This window comes from Macrosteles quadrilineatus, unplaced genomic scaffold (genome assembly GCF_028750875.1).
Source record: "Macrosteles quadrilineatus isolate MER2022 unplaced genomic scaffold, UCM_ALF_1.0 Scaffold_1__1_contigs__length_201487025, whole genome shotgun sequence".
Taxonomy (NCBI): Eukaryota; Metazoa; Arthropoda; class Insecta; order Hemiptera; family Cicadellidae; genus Macrosteles; species Macrosteles quadrilineatus.
The window spans coordinates 112,257,464-112,275,029 of NW_026542594.1; the positions used below are offsets into that span (position 1 = coordinate 112,257,464).

The 17,566-nt window shown below is 32.5% G+C and overlaps 1 protein-coding gene across 1 annotated transcript in view; it reads left to right on the forward strand.

The window, feature by feature from the left end:
* Positions 1-17,566, forward strand: part of LOC128983377 (atrial natriuretic peptide receptor 2-like) — a 72,383-nt gene that overhangs the window by 43,762 nt on the left and 11,055 nt on the right. The window contains exon 7 of the mRNA XM_054402640.1: positions 14,136-14,298. Coding sequence (XP_054258615.1) covers positions 14,136-14,298 — 163 coding nt within the window. The remainder of the gene's footprint in view (positions 1-14,135; positions 14,299-17,566) is intronic.

The window sequence follows — 17,566 nt, forward strand, 5'->3', positions numbered from 1 at the left end:
CTATTGTGTAACTCTTTTTTAAATAGTCATATTCTATTATATCATTACTAGGGAAGATCCTTATAGTATGAAACATAACGCCGAGGAAAACTAGTTAGCTAGTTGCGAGTAATTCTAGTTATATCTGAAATATCTCTATTTGCGTCGAGGTTCACCTACATTGTTTCTGCTCTCAGTTTTAACTGATAAAATCTAATGAATGTCAAACGATCTGCTTTAATTTCAGTTAACATGTTGCAACAAAGTTATTCCAGCATTTAGAATTGAAGAAAACTGTTGCCTTACTGGTAAACTGTGTTAAGTAATTTAAGTTTGGGTCATTTTATTTATTTGATTTGAGACATACCCCTAATAAAATGAATTTTCTCCGTAGAGAATCCTGAATAGTGGGGTGATATCAACCATTTCAATGTGCTCCATTTTCACCCACAAAACTCTGGGTTACCAACTGGATAGCCATAATCTGCTTTGAATAGGCTAAAAAAGCAACACTATTGAAAGTTGGTTAACTTATTTTGGCGTGTTGTCTGTCAGTCACTGTATATGCCCCGCATCGGGGCGTTCTCACATTGTTTAGTGGAGTTTCTCTTAATACCAGTCCCAAAGTTTTGAAAGTATGGATTCATTTGTCGAAATAGGTTGGATAACTCTTGTAGCTATAAGATTTGGATAGCTTTTTTAATTTTCTCTTTTTGAACAGCGTATGTCATTTGCCTCTCCTGAATCATAAACAAATTTTACCGTAACTACTAGATCGTTTAATACATAAACACAAATTCCGCTTCCTGACAAAATGTTGATATGAATAATAACTACTCAATTAACCAATTAACCCACAAACAACAGCTGTTTAATTTCATACAATTTAAAGAAAGTTCCACAATAGGCTGATTTATACACTCAAAGATCTATTATGAATACTACGTTTATATTTTACAATCCAGGTAGTACAGCTAGTACAAGCCCGCCCAAAACTAGGTGTTCCCAAAACTAAGTTCCTTACTAACTCCACGTGCTCCAAACGTAAATGAACAAAACAGAAGTGTGTTATATGAAGGAAAACAATGATGATAAGACGGTGGATGAGATGAGATGAGATGAGTAGGCTGACGGTGGGGGCTGGTGGGGGTGGCATTGATTGTGTAGCTGTGGGTGGGGGCGGGGGCGGGTAGTGTAAAGGGCAGTATCGTGCCAGCGCTAGACATGACGGGGGTCGCCGCGCCGCTGTCCCCTCGTAGGCCTCATTGCACCCTAAACTGCACGGCGTGTGCTACAATCCTGGAGCAACGGCTTAAATTCCACCACCAGGACCAGGCCAGTCAGTACATCAGCTTACCTGTAGTCCTTTAGCCCCTGTAGTAGCCTAGCATTGTGAGCACGTCGGACAACTTAACTAGTAGACGTAATCCGTATGGAACTATTGTCAAAAAAAATCATGTCTAAATCATGTAAAATTATGTATTGAAAAAATTAAAAGCGACCGTGTGTACAAATGCGACCAATAATATTCCTAAACCTAAATTTGTGTGTGTAAGACCGAAACTGGTTTTTATTTTATTAGCCCAATGAAAAAGTATCCGTGACACTTATTTCGCAATTTTATGGTTGGTAACCAATATTTTTTTTAGCATTTTAGCCTCTTCTTCTATGAGTATTTTTTGCTGGAAAGTTAAATTTTAAATTGAAGTTTTATACTAGGCCTATACATTTTTAAATGTTTTTAACATAGAGAATTTTTGAGTTGAAATTATTGTAAATACTTCTGTAAATTCTCTATGTTTTCCATGGAACGGTTGGCATTCTATACAAAATAGGCAGTCGAATGACAATAAATTATCGTTCCATATTTTTCACACGGGGAGAAAATCCTTTCTAATAATTTTTACTGCGCGGTATAGAACCAAAATCTTTTTTACGATTTTGTTCGTTGAGTTTTTTTAAGAACGAAGAACTGAAAGTATGTTTCAGTTTAAAATTTTTTCTTAATTTTAAAATTGCGTGCTTAACCAATATAACCATTGACTACGTAAGACTATGATATAACGCTAACCGGTTTTGACAAACAACTAAAAAATCTTTAATCATGACGATTAAAAATATTTAAATAAAAATAATTTAACTAGAAATTTTATAAATTTAAGTTAGAGGGTTCTGATACTGTAAATGCAAAGTCATTAATGAAATTATGCGATTTCATCAAAAGTTGATACCTACCATACCTAACTATAGTTCCTTAGACAGCATTCTCAAAGTGAACTAACTATCATTGTTTCATGTCACTAGTAAAGGTCTGTGTATTCGAACTCATAAATCTCACGTGTTTAATATCTGGAATGCTTGAATCGGGTCGAAATTAGTTATGTTGGATTTTTCTATGTTATCCAGTAAAAAAAAACAAACAAAAACTACTCACTATACTTCATAATTTGCGTTATTCATTCTGTATAATCCATTCTAATATTATTCATGTATGCTATAAATAAAAACTCGTAAAAAAATTAAAATGTAAGATTTAGGATTGTCAACTACAATAGCTTAAAAACTATAACATAAGCTTAGAGCACAAAATGGCGTCGTTAAGGCAAACGATCTATAAACAACATTTTAATTTGAACTAACAACTTTAAGCGAAATTTTTACATATTTTTTACACTGCATTGTCAATTCATTAAAAACAAACGTCTTAATTTTTTGACCATTAAGTTCGTATGAACATTTATTACTAAATCTATTTTGTATTCATACCATAGGTTTAAAGGTAACTCTTAAATGCCTTTGCTATAGATGTGCACAATTATTGTGTTTTCGATGTTTAAAGAAATCCATAATACAGTACTTGATCCCAATACAATTCAAAAAGACATAGTATTTCAAGATCATAGCCTAGTTTGTTTGTGGATTTAATAAGTAAATTGAGCTTTACATTTTGCATTCATTCAAAAATAACAAAATTATATTCATTTATGCTTGAGTTAACATTTTATTTTCCAAATGTAATATGAGGAAAATATTATAAAACCTGCTATACATTGTTTACAGATAATACTAGGATTTAAAAGAGTAATTCATTAATTACATCACGTTTCCGTGTATTTGAAGAGAGATTATGGCTTTAGAGGAAATCATATCACATAAAGTATGTGAAGCATCGCTGACAATAACAAAGTTGATCAGTATTCAGGATTGACTTTAAGCCAACTACCTTTAGAAGACTTCCCAGCTAAAACAGCCATACGTGACTAAGGAGTAGAACTCACTTGTGATAAGACTCTCATGTATTGCATGTAAAATACCTCCAACCATTTAATACGTCTTTACTAATAAATAAGATTTTTTAAATATGTTCCTTATGTAAATTGCGAAACTTATTTCCCCCACCTCAAAAAATGTTATTTGACATTGGCTTTTGCCATAAACAAACTGATTTGACTAAAAAGGTTCAAGAGCGTGGTTATCCTTCAATTTTATAGCTTTAGAAAGTAAATTTATTTTACTATATACACGTAACACTTTTTACAACGAACAGTAACAATATAAATTTTTGAATTCAATGTCCTTAATGTGAACTATATTAGACTTTACACTTTGATAGTTTATTTATAGTAATGTTAAAAGCCAGATTTTTCACAATTCAAACAGAAAAACGACCGATTTCCTCATAGCTTATATAAATTATGAAAAAGAGAACTTTACTAAATACATTCTATTGAGTCTTCATAACTCTTATATTCTAATAAGAAATGTCATTTAAAAAAGTTAATGCAGTTTTTTTTACATTTAATTTGTGTTTCTAATATTATTCTCCACTTTTTAGTATTATTTTAAAGTGATATATAGAATTAAACCATAGCCAATTTTAAGGATATTAAGTCTGTATCTAATATCTTTATTAATTTCCTTTCTTTGTTTAAATAATTTTAAAACCTAAAACATTGCTAGAGTCACATATTACATTCACCTTTTCTCCTCTAAAATTCAACTTTTTGAACCAAACTCATCAATCTCGGATTAGATGCAAAGCATGGAGTAATAACAAACATGGCTCAAGCAACGTGAGGCTGCTTTGAGTTTAAGCAGCTACCGTTTACAAATTATTTTGTAAACTTAGCCGATAAATTTAAATGCCATCAGCGTATATAGCTTTGGTTTGAATTATGGTAGCCTATAAAACATAACTTTTTGAACATCATATTTATGTGACAAAACATTTCATTTTAAAGATTGATTTGTACACATTTTAGCCTTATTTGTACAGCGTAACAAAAATTCTCGGGAAGGTTAAATATCAAAAAAATCATAATAGAGCTACAAAGCTGGAACAAATGTACTCAGCATATTTTGAACAGCTCCCATTTTTTACTCAGTTGTATAAGTTTTTTAGCAGTATCTCTATTTTTTTTATATTTTAACTGTTTTTGCCAGAAAATTTTTGCTATGCTGTATTTAAAGTTGTCGTAGTAATAGTATGAAATACTACCAATACAGTAGGCTAGTTTGAAATCATCTACCAAACATTTTACCAAAGCAATGAGAATAAATTACAGTACTTTACTCAAACATCAAAAAAATTTGTAACTGACAAAAATTTCATTTGAGAAAAAACAGATAAACGATTATGACATATGTGTCACTGGTTTAAACCTTTAAGAAACGCCCTGGTAGACTTAAGACGAGACAGATGGCCAAAATCCAATGTAATGTTTTCATCTATCAGCGGGTAGAGCTCTAAACGACACCTAGTTCTTTCATTTATTGAAGATTTCAACTCTTATAATACTCTCTACAAATTACAAGGTGTTTTCCATTACTCCTTTAATATGAAATACAGACAAAGTCTAACAATCCAGTTTCCAAACCCCAATCAAAATCGACTGCCCACTTATCTAAGATCGATATTCAACTTGTAGATAATGTAAATTATTAATGTCACAATCTTGTGGAAACCCTTGCTACTGTAATGAAAATCGCATGAAAAATGTTACCTTTTCCTAGACATATGCATATTGGATATTCGGAAGGTATTATTGTAGTAGTGAGTAAAACTCATTTGAGAACTCTTAAATATGGGTCATACGTCAGTCATATTGATTTTCCCAAAATAGACCAAGTTCTCTGGTCCGGATGAATTGTATTAATTTTTACTTATTATTATTTTTAGTGGTTTAATTTATTTTTTTTAATTTGGTCCGTGGTAAATTATTAAGAAAAATCGTGACTTGATTAAAATTTGTATGTTAGTCCTTACAATTTTGTAAAAAAATTTACAAATCCCATTCCTGTAAAATTGCGGTTCAAAAGTTATCTTAACTTGTGCTATTTTCTGGTAAAATACGGTAACCCATAAAATAACAAAAATCGGATGTTAGGAAAAAAGCCGGGTTTGGTTAAAACTAATTTGTTATGGTCCTTATAATTCCAAACAATTTAGTGCAACCTTTCATTGCTGTAACAATTACTGAACAAAAGTTATTGCAACTTTTGTGATTTTTTCCTATAAAATATCATAGTTACTCTCACCGCTTACCCATGATAAAGGTGGTTTACAAGGTTTTGGGAGAAAGTATGTGTCAGATTGCTGAAACCGTTTATTACTAATGTAGCCTATATATACTGTATAATAAAATAATTTTTTTTAACAATTTAATATTATTATCAAGTATTACTCATTGCTGTCAAATAGGACCAATAGGACTTACTCATAAAACAATGTATTGGTTATTTTTCAAACCTATAACTAAATTTATTCGTACAAACTACTAAAAGCGATGGATTAGAAAATATTAAAATTCACCACGCATAAAACCGCATTCATGCCGTCTTGCACAATCAAAAGAGCACAATATAACTTGGAGTTCTTCCAAAACATTTTCAGCGTCTTCTGTGGACGTAAAATCGTAGATAATAAGAATATACTAAGTCAATTTTGATGTGTTTGGGAAAGAGTTTCACCCTAAACTATTTTTTATATTGATTCAACTATTATATATAAAACATCACTCTTTCTTTTTACCAGTCACGAGTCAGTATGAACGTAAGCACATTAGGGGTAGGTCTGGTCTGCGGCGACGAGGTACATGAGTGGGTCTACCGTGAATAATGTATAAGACTTCTACTCCCCGACTCTAAATTTCTTCTTAAAACGATGTAAGTCAGAGAGTTATAGTGACTCTAGTCCACTCCTATTCACGACCCGTCCAACGATGTAGCAGTTCCCATATATTAAGTACCATGTAGACTATTGACTTAAATAAGGGTTTTGCTTTGAAAATTGATTAGCTGTTTATTTGTAATTTAAATTAATGGAAGATGCTACAATCTATCAATACTGTAGCAATCTGCACCTGCCCTCAGGCTGACTGTAATACCAGAACAGTAAAATTGGTCGAACTATGTTTCGAGCTTTTATTATAATTTGAGTTTTCCTTGTAAGTCTTCCTCATACAGTTACTAAAATGTTAATAACATTAGTTAAGAGTAAGCCTTTTACCCCTTTATATAAAAACCCAAATTAGATGCAATTTTTTTATACTACTTATTGCATGGTAGTACTGTAGATTAAACTGGGTTGTTAAAAAATGATCAGGTCGTTAATTAATTAATATGATATCCCACAAAATCATAGTTTTAAAAGTTAGTGGTGTAATAGAACTTTTCATGTTTAGTAAACTATTTACTTCTTATGTACTATTGAAGAGTTGAAATTATTTGAGTAATAGCGTAGGTAATAGCAGGTGTTATGCTTTAAATCAAGCCACAGTCTTTCATGATTTTAGCCTTACATTTTTTTGTCATTTAGGCCTACCATAAACGAACCATGGTGACAAAGTAAAACATTTTCTCAGTACACTGTTCAAACATACAAAAAACCCACTCATACAAAAAAGGTTAAACCATGAAACCTAACAAACATATTTTAGATACTTGTATGTACATATATTTTATATGTTTGTGTTCATGGGCACACGACATTGACACTGACAACAGCAACCCCTTCATATAACCAGAGAGATCGTCCACATCGCCAGCAATCACTTACCACTGTTTCCTCCTGTCAAAAGCTGACGTGTGTCACATGACCCCCGACCTCTATCCTTACACAGGGTCCGTAGAAACGTAGCCAATTTACTGTAATCAATATACCGGTGCCAATAAATACATATCATTCTGCTTACAGTCTTGCAACCCAAGAACAATTATTAAAAGTGTTATCCGTGATTTCAATACCATCACAATTAAATTCTTTTAGTGGTAAAAGGGTGAAGGAAGTGTCCTAATAGTAAGTTTAAATAGTGTTTACTAACATTTTCCTTTGAACTGATTCAGATAATGTTCCTTGTATAGTCAAGTTTGTTGGCCTGTCCATTAAAACGATGGTTAATTTCTTTTAGATGAAAAAGCATTGTTAGTATGTTCTTAAGGTTGATTATATTAAACTAAAATGTAAAATTAAAAACCTATTACATTTATCTATTGCTGGCGCTGTGGTTAAAGCGCGGGACTTCAGTCGCTGAGGTCCCAGGTTCGATCCACGCAAATGAATTTTATCTAAGTGATAATGCCGCAACCCTTAGGTCTAGCCTGAAGTAATGTGAAAAACAATCCCAGGCTCGTACCTAGCGTGCTAGGAAAAACAAACTTTTGAATTTAGTAGCATCGGTTTCAAATTATTGACATCGCATGTCATATATTATATACAACGACATGAACACAGTGGTGGTTAGAGAGTTTAAAAATGAAGCCAGTAATTATTTCATACCTACCATGACACATAGTTTCTAAAAAGTACCATCCATCGGAGACCATGTTTAAGTATAAATCCTAGTTACATTAGTTAATTATACTTTTCAATCGAATATCTTTCTACCAAATTACTAGTTAATACCCCTTTTTATTTTAACACAACCATACCAAAATTGTCTGCATGAATGATCAGCATGAATACACACGCGAATGAAAGCAGCTCTAGTTTTGAAGGTTCGCCTTCGCCTGTGAGTCTGACGAATGATTGATGATTAGTTCTCAGCTGTTCTGCAGGCTTTGGGGATTTTATCTCTCACATCCTCCACTTGGATTAAATATATCACATCAAAGTAATTGCTTTGGGTAAGGAGGTTTACCATAATGTGGTTACACAATATTCGTGTAAATTATTCAGAAAATAAAAACATAATTATTAGGCCTATATTAGTACATATTGTAAACAAATTCCGTAGTCAAGATTTTATTTTTAAGTACAGTTAAGGTGGTACTCATTAATTTATTGCAGTTCGATCTATATATTATAAGGAATTTGCCAATTTTTTAAACATAATTGCTGATAAATGTAAATACTGCTGGTTTAACAACAAATATAATTTCATCAGTAAATGTTAGTCTTGTTTCATAATCACTCAATGAAACTAGAATTACTTTAATATTAAATGCCTTTCAAACGTACAGCTTGGCTTACTATTTATTAGTACCTTAAAATATAATAACCAATGTTCAGATACCATTGAATGAATCCGTTATCAATTTACAGGTATAGGAGTAGTTATCGTTACTCATTTTTCTTAATCGTAACCACAACTACTGATAAAATATATATCAAATGAAAAAGTGATCGACCTAAAATTTTCTTATTATTACTAGTAAATGACCTCATGCTAATCGCATGTAACGGCAGCGAATACTAATAATTTGTTTCTAGACAAACTAAACAAGTAGGAAAAAACAGAAATGATTTAATACCATCTAGTATCATAGATTGAGGGAAGGGTGATCTTGATAATATAACATACTGCGGTTGCAATGCAATAGTTTTACTAAAATTAGAAAGGATAAAAAAAATACTTTGTTAAAGGTAAAAAGAACTGAAAACGACCTTATCTTGCATAATAGTTTCAAGAATAATGGTCCCTTCCGTCGACGCCGGCAATTTTAAGCGTTTTAATAGTATTCTTTAATGCGAGCTTCCCGTAAATCAGATAGGAAAAGGGCTTGCAGCCAAATTCAAAAGTTTCCTGGCTGTCTTTCTACAGTTTTGGTGAGATATCGATGATTATAATTAACTTTGGAATATTATACCACTAAATATATTTTTATATGAATGAAGTTACAAAGTAAGTAAATTTATATTTGAGGTTATTATACTATATAGGCTAATATATTACATTGACAGTTTTAGAACAGGATACTACTAAATCTTGACAGTTCCCGAATTAAGGTTGTCGCAACAACAAAACTTTTGCTTGTCTTCAAAGTAAAGTTAGTAGTTGTTAAGTTTGTTTTCTGAGACAGCCTCATTATTTCAAAGTGCTCTTCCGTTCAGGATTTCAGCTCCAGAGTTACACATACACTATATTTCTACACTTTAGAACCTAATAATGTAAAGGTTTTTTATTCGCAAAGTAGCATTTTCTAACGGTATATAAAGGCTAGTGACTAGTGAGATCGTTTCGTACGAGACAAATATTGCATCTTATATTGATTGTATTTGTATAAGTGTCCACTATTTTAAGTACTTTATGTATGTACTAGCAAGTATATTTAATTTCAACGCATGAGAGAACAAATAGGTTGATAGGGGGAAGAAACGTTAGGCTCTTCTGATTTACACTATATGGACTACTGAAGCTTTATTGTCGGTTAATTCTGTAAAGATTATAAATGAATTACAGTAGTAAGTTTTTTTTTTACTATCGTAGGAATAGGCCTAAGAAGCGACTATTCGAAACAACAGCACATATTTTTAGGTTAGGCAAATAAATTAAGGCAAACATAAATGTACGTTAAAACATTCTATAATCACAAATTTTAAAGTTTTTAAAATAGTGAAAACATGGTGATTACTTTCAACATGAACTTAAAACGTGTGGTAGCATTGTTTGTACAAGATAATGGAGAAACATGAAAATAAAAACGAATTAAAGAACATCCAACATCGTGAATATTTTATGAAAAAGTTAATATAATAGTTTAGAACTTGCACAAATAAAGAACCTTACGTGGTCTAAAACTTAAGTACAATTACCTCAAACTATGCGAACTTGTTGATCTCATAACTAAGTCAGAAACCACTAATACCAAAACGAATAGTTCATTGGCCACAGAGCATCGACTTTGTTCACTAGTCAGGCTAACATATCACACAGCGTTAAATTTTTAAACAAGTAGCTGCTGTTTAAATAAGCTGGGTTTTTATTCAAAAAAAGTATAAGATAATGCACATTCTTTCGTTTTTTCACTTTCTTTCACAATACCTCTCTTTAATGAAATTGCTTTCATGTTCAAATTGCTATGAATGCAAAGTTTTCTTAACTGTATCTAGGTTTTTCTTGGATTCTTAAAATGTTTTTGTTTTACGTGTCAACCTTTTTTGTGATGCAATTTAACCAAAAGTATTTTTATCTGTGACACTGCTATTATAATCATAATGCGTTCCAAATATGCATATGATAGACATAATACATATTAGCTAGGCGCTACAATTCATTATGAAGGGTTGTGGTTTCTCCAGACCACTCAGTTGACCACGCCTTCCATCAAATCTAGTTACCTCTGTAATGCACTTAGCCCTAACTCTACCCCACGTCCCAAGATATCGTACTGTAAACTTAACAAGAGCTCACCAAATAACAAACACTGCATTCGCAGTTTAACGATAAGTGAAATCTTTGTAAGCCTGGCAATAATCTCAAATGAGGTCAAATTTAATAATCATATACAAATCTGTATACTGAGTTATAAGCTTTGGAATAGGTGCATTTAATTCCTATTTACAGAGCCCACAGCGTCAACTCACAAACATTAGCCGATGTTTAAAATGGACTGAGAGGTAATCGAAAAACAATAATATGATAATATACGAAGGTATTTCTTTAGTGGAATGTTATCAGCTTCAAATTGCTATACGGTGTAACATATGTTGCACCCTTGTAGGGGGCACTCACATATGTTACATTAGGCTAAAAGGTACTACCTGTACTGAAGATTAGTTGCATATGCCATTGTACTAACACAAGGACGAAAGGTATTATTTCACGCAGGTGTCAAGGAGGACTCGTTGGGGGCTTAAGTGGGCTGCGCTAGCGGCGATGCGTCTTCTGCACCTTTATGTGTTCAACAATCTAACGTTTTCACTCAAAATATATTGTTTAAAGTCACCATAACCTAATTTACCTCATTTCTTTTAATGGTATTTCGGTGTCCTTTAAAAGTACCACTAGTTAACCGCCCGTGCTCCGCCACGGGAATATTGTCAGCAATAAAAGAAATAATAATTAACAAATACTGTTTATCTTTGTATTTTATTTAGGGGTTGTTTAATTTTTTACATGAAATAGAACTGATAGTTTGCCTGTATAAACTATTTTATGTTAATCAAGCCAATATATGATTTTAACCAAATGAATGTTTTACCTAATAAGCAGCTATTTATGATATTTAGATATCGTTTTTTTCCATTACATTTGTTGTATGGAATAAAGATAGTCACTTAGCCTACATGTAAATCACGCATCAGCAGTTGGTCGCATTTCACGAATCTTTGACCCATACTGTGAGTAAAATCTGTGTTTACGTCGTATATATAAAGTTGGACATACTTTGTTCAATGTTAGAGGGTATTAACGGTCCAATTTGATGGAAAAGGAGTCGTGGATTTTAAAACTATCTAGACTACCACTACCAGAAAGATGTTGATTCAAGTGAGACTTGGAACTGGCCATTTCAAATGCAGATTTGTACCTATTATATTTTACTCAAATAGTTTTTTGTCTCTTTTGACCCTTAATACTTTTTTTATAGTCGCTGTTGATAAGATTTTCCATAAACTCAAAATGTTAATAAGGAGTTCATTTTACCTTCCCCTTGTGACAACACAAGGAAAAAATATTTGTGTCCCAGTTAGTCTGTTCCGACTCAAAATTCATAGATTTGCAGTACTGACAAATCCAATCTAACGACCCCAATTCAAAAAAATTGGTATTTTTTAGAAGGGACTTCCAGAGCACATTTAACACCATCACTGCTCTTTACCTTTTTAGTTTGATGGTTCTCTAGATGTTTTTTTTCGTTCTGTATGTCTCTTTACGCCCGGTTAATGATTACCTTTTCTTTTTCTTTTTGTACTTTTCACACCCTGGGGTTAATGATAAAGTTTTATAACGCTATAATGACCCGAGTCAACATTGCCATTAAACATCAAGTCAGATACTTCTTCGCCAGACCGAAATCGTAAGCCACAGTTTCTCAAGCAACTTCCCTGTGTACTTTAAAAAAATTCACTGATAAATTGTAGTTTCCAAATATCCCAGCGTACTCGCCATCTCGGGAAGGTAAAATTTGGACGTCGAACACTGATCTTGAGTAAGATTAATCACTTACGATAAAATGTTTGTATGTTTACCAATCATTAGCAATTATCTGTACAACTTGCAAGCTGATTTACCTATGATTGTTCAGGTGGCTATAGAGAATAAATTATATTGATCAAAACAATAAGTTTCCGTCCCCTACTATGGGTATTATTTCACATTCCATACTCAAACTTAAACTCAATTACCACTTTCCTTCAGATCACTTTGCAGGAAAACTAAAACATTTTTGTGTCCCAGTTAGTCTGTTCTGACTCGAAATTCATAGATTTGAAGTAGTGACAAATCCAATCTAACGGCCCCAATTCAAAAGAGTTGGTATTTTTTTGTAGGGACTTCCAAAGCACATTTAACACCAACACTGCTCTTTACCTTTTTAGTTCGATGGTTCTCTACATTTTTTTTCGTTCGGTATGTCTCTTTACGCCCGGTTAATGGTTACCTTTTCTTTTTCTTTTTGTACTTTTCACACCCTGGGGTTAATGATAATGTTTTTTAACGCTTATAATGACCCAAGTCAACATTGCCATTAAACATCAAGTCACATACTTCTTCGCCAGAACCGAATGGTAAGTCACAGTTTCTCAAGCAACTTCCCTGTGTACTTGAAAAAAAAATTCACTGATAAATTGTAGTTCCACGTATCCCAGCGTACTCGCCATCTCGAGAAGGTAAAGTTTGGTACCACTGAACGTCTAACACTGATCTTGAGTAAGATTCGTCACCTACTATAAAATGTTTGTATGTTTCCCACTCATTAGCAATTATATGTACAACTTGCAAGCGGATATTTCTCCATGATTATTCTGGTGGCCGTAGAGAATAAATTATATTGATCAAAACAATAAGTTTCCGTTCCCTACTATGGGTATTATTTCACATTCCGTACTCAAACTTAAACCCAATTATCATTTTCCTTCAGACCACTTTGCAGGAAAACTAAAACATTTCAAAAATAAGTTAACAAATACACTTTCCTTGATCAAAATCGTGTGCTTATAAACAGAAACTCCAAGTTTAATAATTGCAGACTGAAAGTGAGGTTATAAAAATAATAACAAATGTCTGACAAACATTAAACAGCTGACGAATAATTTATAAACTGTGTATTATATTCTCCAATAAGAATTGTATTGACTTGACCTTTAAAGGTCTGCAGGTCGTAGCCCTTAGAAAAAACGTAAATTCTAAGGAAGTTCGGCAAATCTACACACAATCCCCTTTAATTTGACACATAGATCTTGAGGATCGGTCCAGTAATTACTGAGAAAACAGTGTTACAACTGTGTATTACATATATAGATTGCATTTTTTTTATTAAAAAATAAATTTTGGCACATTTTTTGTAAATAAAAGAAATCTTTACTTATAATCACAAGCTTAACTTAATAATCCTTTCACATTTTATTATAATCTAGAACTTATAGAAAACAACAAGTTTATCTTAGTAACTTTGTTAACACAGCTACTCACTCTGAGTACGTATGCCATGCTGAATATGCAATGTACTCATATACAGAATAGCAATGACTTAGTAGAAGTTTACGAAACTAAGGCCATTTCTTTATTTAGCCAGGCCAAATTATTGAAAATCCAACGATGAAAAGAGCTGGGTCAGTTTAGAATAGTCAAACAGAATTCTTGTGACCTAAGTTCTTGTGAAGTCGTACACACAGTTCACTAGCAAGCAATATACAGCATAAACTCAAATACCCAGCTAATATGTTATCAACTCTGAAACTGATTAACAGTCAAACTGACTGGACGATTGTTTCACAGAGATCGTGGAAGGGGTGCGGAATGGGTCCAAGTGCCTCCGACCGACGACTGAACTGCCCTGTGAGGAGGAGGTGACCAGCCTCATGAGGAGATGTTGGGCAGAGGACCCAGCTGACCGTCCAGACTTCACCACCCTCAAGGCGACCATCAGGAGGCTTAACAAGTGAGTGGTTTGGACTGTTGACTAATGATTTAATAAACATTGAGGGTAACAATTTTTCAATTATTACTAATATTGTAGAATCATTTTGCACCATTGCATCAGCAGATTTGACACAACCTTTTTAGGAGGTTATTATGCACTAAACTTAGGGTTGAACACAATTAACCTATAAATTAGGTACCACTAGATCGGTTTAGATATCCTGATTGTATTTTGTTAACTTGACGTATTCTAACCTAAAAAACGTATTTGACGTATAAACTATAGGCACATTATGGGTAAACTACATAGGATATAGGATACAGGATGCTATTGTTGGATAAAGCACTTCAGCCTGTGTATTGGCAATTATTAAAATGGTTTTAGCTTTTAAAACCATTAACACAATTAAAAATGAGCGGGTATACAAGTTTTCCTGTTAACTACAGTCAACAGAGAATAGCAGGTCAAACAACACACCATAAAGTGTCCTCAGTAATAATGTTAAGCGTTTGCACCTGTTGCGTTTCACCGTCCTGTAGTGATACGGTACTAAATTTAGTTCACATCTGAAAATAAAGAACTCTTGTTAAAACTGTATTGCCTCAGTTACTGTAAAATCTTGTTACTGGCGGGTCACGACGTTGCTTTAGCTTGTGTCCGTCCAACAATATTTTATTAGCGCTGCAGCCTGTAGGTCTAAGTCAATTACGATCAAGGGATAGTCAATCAAATCGCAGCTCTCCTACATGTTACGCTGGTTTCATACTTTTATGAAATAGTTTTCAATACGTGTTAGGACTACCTGACCTTAATACAACGGTATTTCATCAAATCTTTACGATGTAGTTTTAATTATAACTTTAACTATGGCTTTTTTCGTTATGACTTATGACGTATGAGTTTTTTCAAACTAATCTTTTCAATTCAGTTCTTAGAATAGAAAATAATCACTTAACAAGATTTTTTACCTACTTAACAGCATAGTTTTGTTACTTTACAGTTCAAGTTTGGACCAACAATGTTCATGGATAGAGAGAAAATAAGTACAATTTTAATGCTTCGAATATCAACTAATCAGCTGTTAAGGCCAATTTTATTGACTATTCAATGCATGAGTGGTTAGGAAAATGAGTCATTGCATTACAATCAGTGACAATGATAGGTTATAAACGAAAATGATATAACTCTCTTAGACGTTATGCGTAGTCATTAACAACGGTCGTAAGTAAAGTAGAGCACGCAACTCGCGTAATTATCCTTTAAGTCATGGCGTAAACTACCATATTAATTACATACGTGTTCAAAGAAATGTTCGAAAGAAGCCAAATTCTACACATGACTGGCTACAAACAATTACATTTTAACTGGTACCTAAATACACTAAATCCTAATATAACTTTTCAACGAAAAAATGCTCTTTGGAAAAACGGTTTGAATGGTACCATACTAGTTTTCAAATGTATTCTAATTATTTAGTTTCTGTTATTTTCACGAGGTTTACTGTGAAAAGTGTTTAAACATATTACGCTTTGTGGTGTCTTTAACAAAAAGATGCTGTTGGATTTTATTTGTAAAACTGATTTATTTCCTTGACATAATGCCCCTGATATGTAAATCCATGATTTAACTAATTTATAATTTAAAAAATCAAATACGGCAGTTCAAAATGAAACACCAATTTAAATTATGTATATAAATTAATGACAAACGTCTAACAACTTATTACTGATAAAGAACTTACACTTTACAAAATCTATTTCAATATAAAAATATAAAAATACATATGATTAGGCCTACTATGAATAAAGATTTAATAGCGAAACATTTGTTAAAAACAAATACATACTGCGAGAATAATGTAAAAAAATATGGTCTCACGAGAATATACAGGGTGTCCAGAATAAATTAATGAAATATATAACGGGAAAATAAAATGAAAAGATAAAGTAAATAAAAAGAAAAAGTAGTCCATATTTTATAGGTAAACCCGTGATATTGCAAATTTTAGGTATTTAAACTGTTTAACCTTGATGTCCTTGAATACGGAATGTATAGTACCAAACAAAAGTGTAAATTATTGGCATCTTTACGTAAAATTACCCATGTTTGAGTAATGTAAGTTATAACAATTAAAACCACCGCCATTTTGAAATTAATTTTTTATCTTTAAATTAAATAAACATATGAAGTTTTCTAAATATCGGTTGGTAAATTTCAAAGTTAAAAATATGTAAAATCAAAATAGCTAATAGCAAAATAGCTGATATCAGGGTAAATAAGCATTTTTAGACATGGGCTACTTTTCATAAGAACGTTTTTCTTTCTTTTCGTTTGAGGAATTATATCCCTTAGTTTTGATACATTCTTTAGGCACCATGTATATTAAAAAGTTGTGTATAACTTAAAAGAATATACGCGTAATATACTTGTGTAATATACCGTAATATAAATAAGGAAGTCGGAGATTCTGTTTTTAATAAAAACTAACATTTTAAATAACTAAGCAAAGCAAGGCTTTATAAAATATTACTGAAAATGAATGCAGAGTCACATCTGCGGGTAGAATTTCAATTTTACAACTGTATAAGCAGCCCTGACGCCCGCTACCCTCCCCTCCATCCATTCCCTACACCGCAGCATCTGCCCATTGTCAAACTGAGATGTTCTTTTAATAAGCTATCCAAAATATAAAATATTACTGTAATATTTACAAAGTATTTGTCAGGTACCTCTCCGAACGGGTTTCGTCTCCTTATTCCGTTTTAATTCTGGTAATGTAGTAAATTCAGCAAAATGTCTGACGACAAAATAGTAAACATCATCTAATTACATTTCTGTAAACCTGGAATTAACAGGTAAAACTTTATTTCATTAACAAAGTTAATTGTGACAGAACCCACTATTAAATCTAGTCTAATGAGGCTAAAATGTTACTGACAACATCTGAGAAAGACCATTTTATCTGTAATTTCTGGTAGTTTTAAGACTATTTCATTTCATTGTGGTTTGAGTAGCTTCCGGATTGCGAATAATAATTAGTGATAGTGGTTTAAACACCTTGTTCTTGCAATCCGATTGCAAACAACAATCGGATTGCAAGAAAAAGATATTTAAACCATTATCACTAACTATTTCATTGTTTGCACTGGAGGCATCAATATTTTGACCTTCCCATAAACCACTGTCGTTCAAAATTGTGAATATAAACTCTTCCCTTGAATAGCATATTTTGACATTCAGTTGTTAACAGAACTAATACTTAAGTTTAAAAAGGTAGAAAGATTCC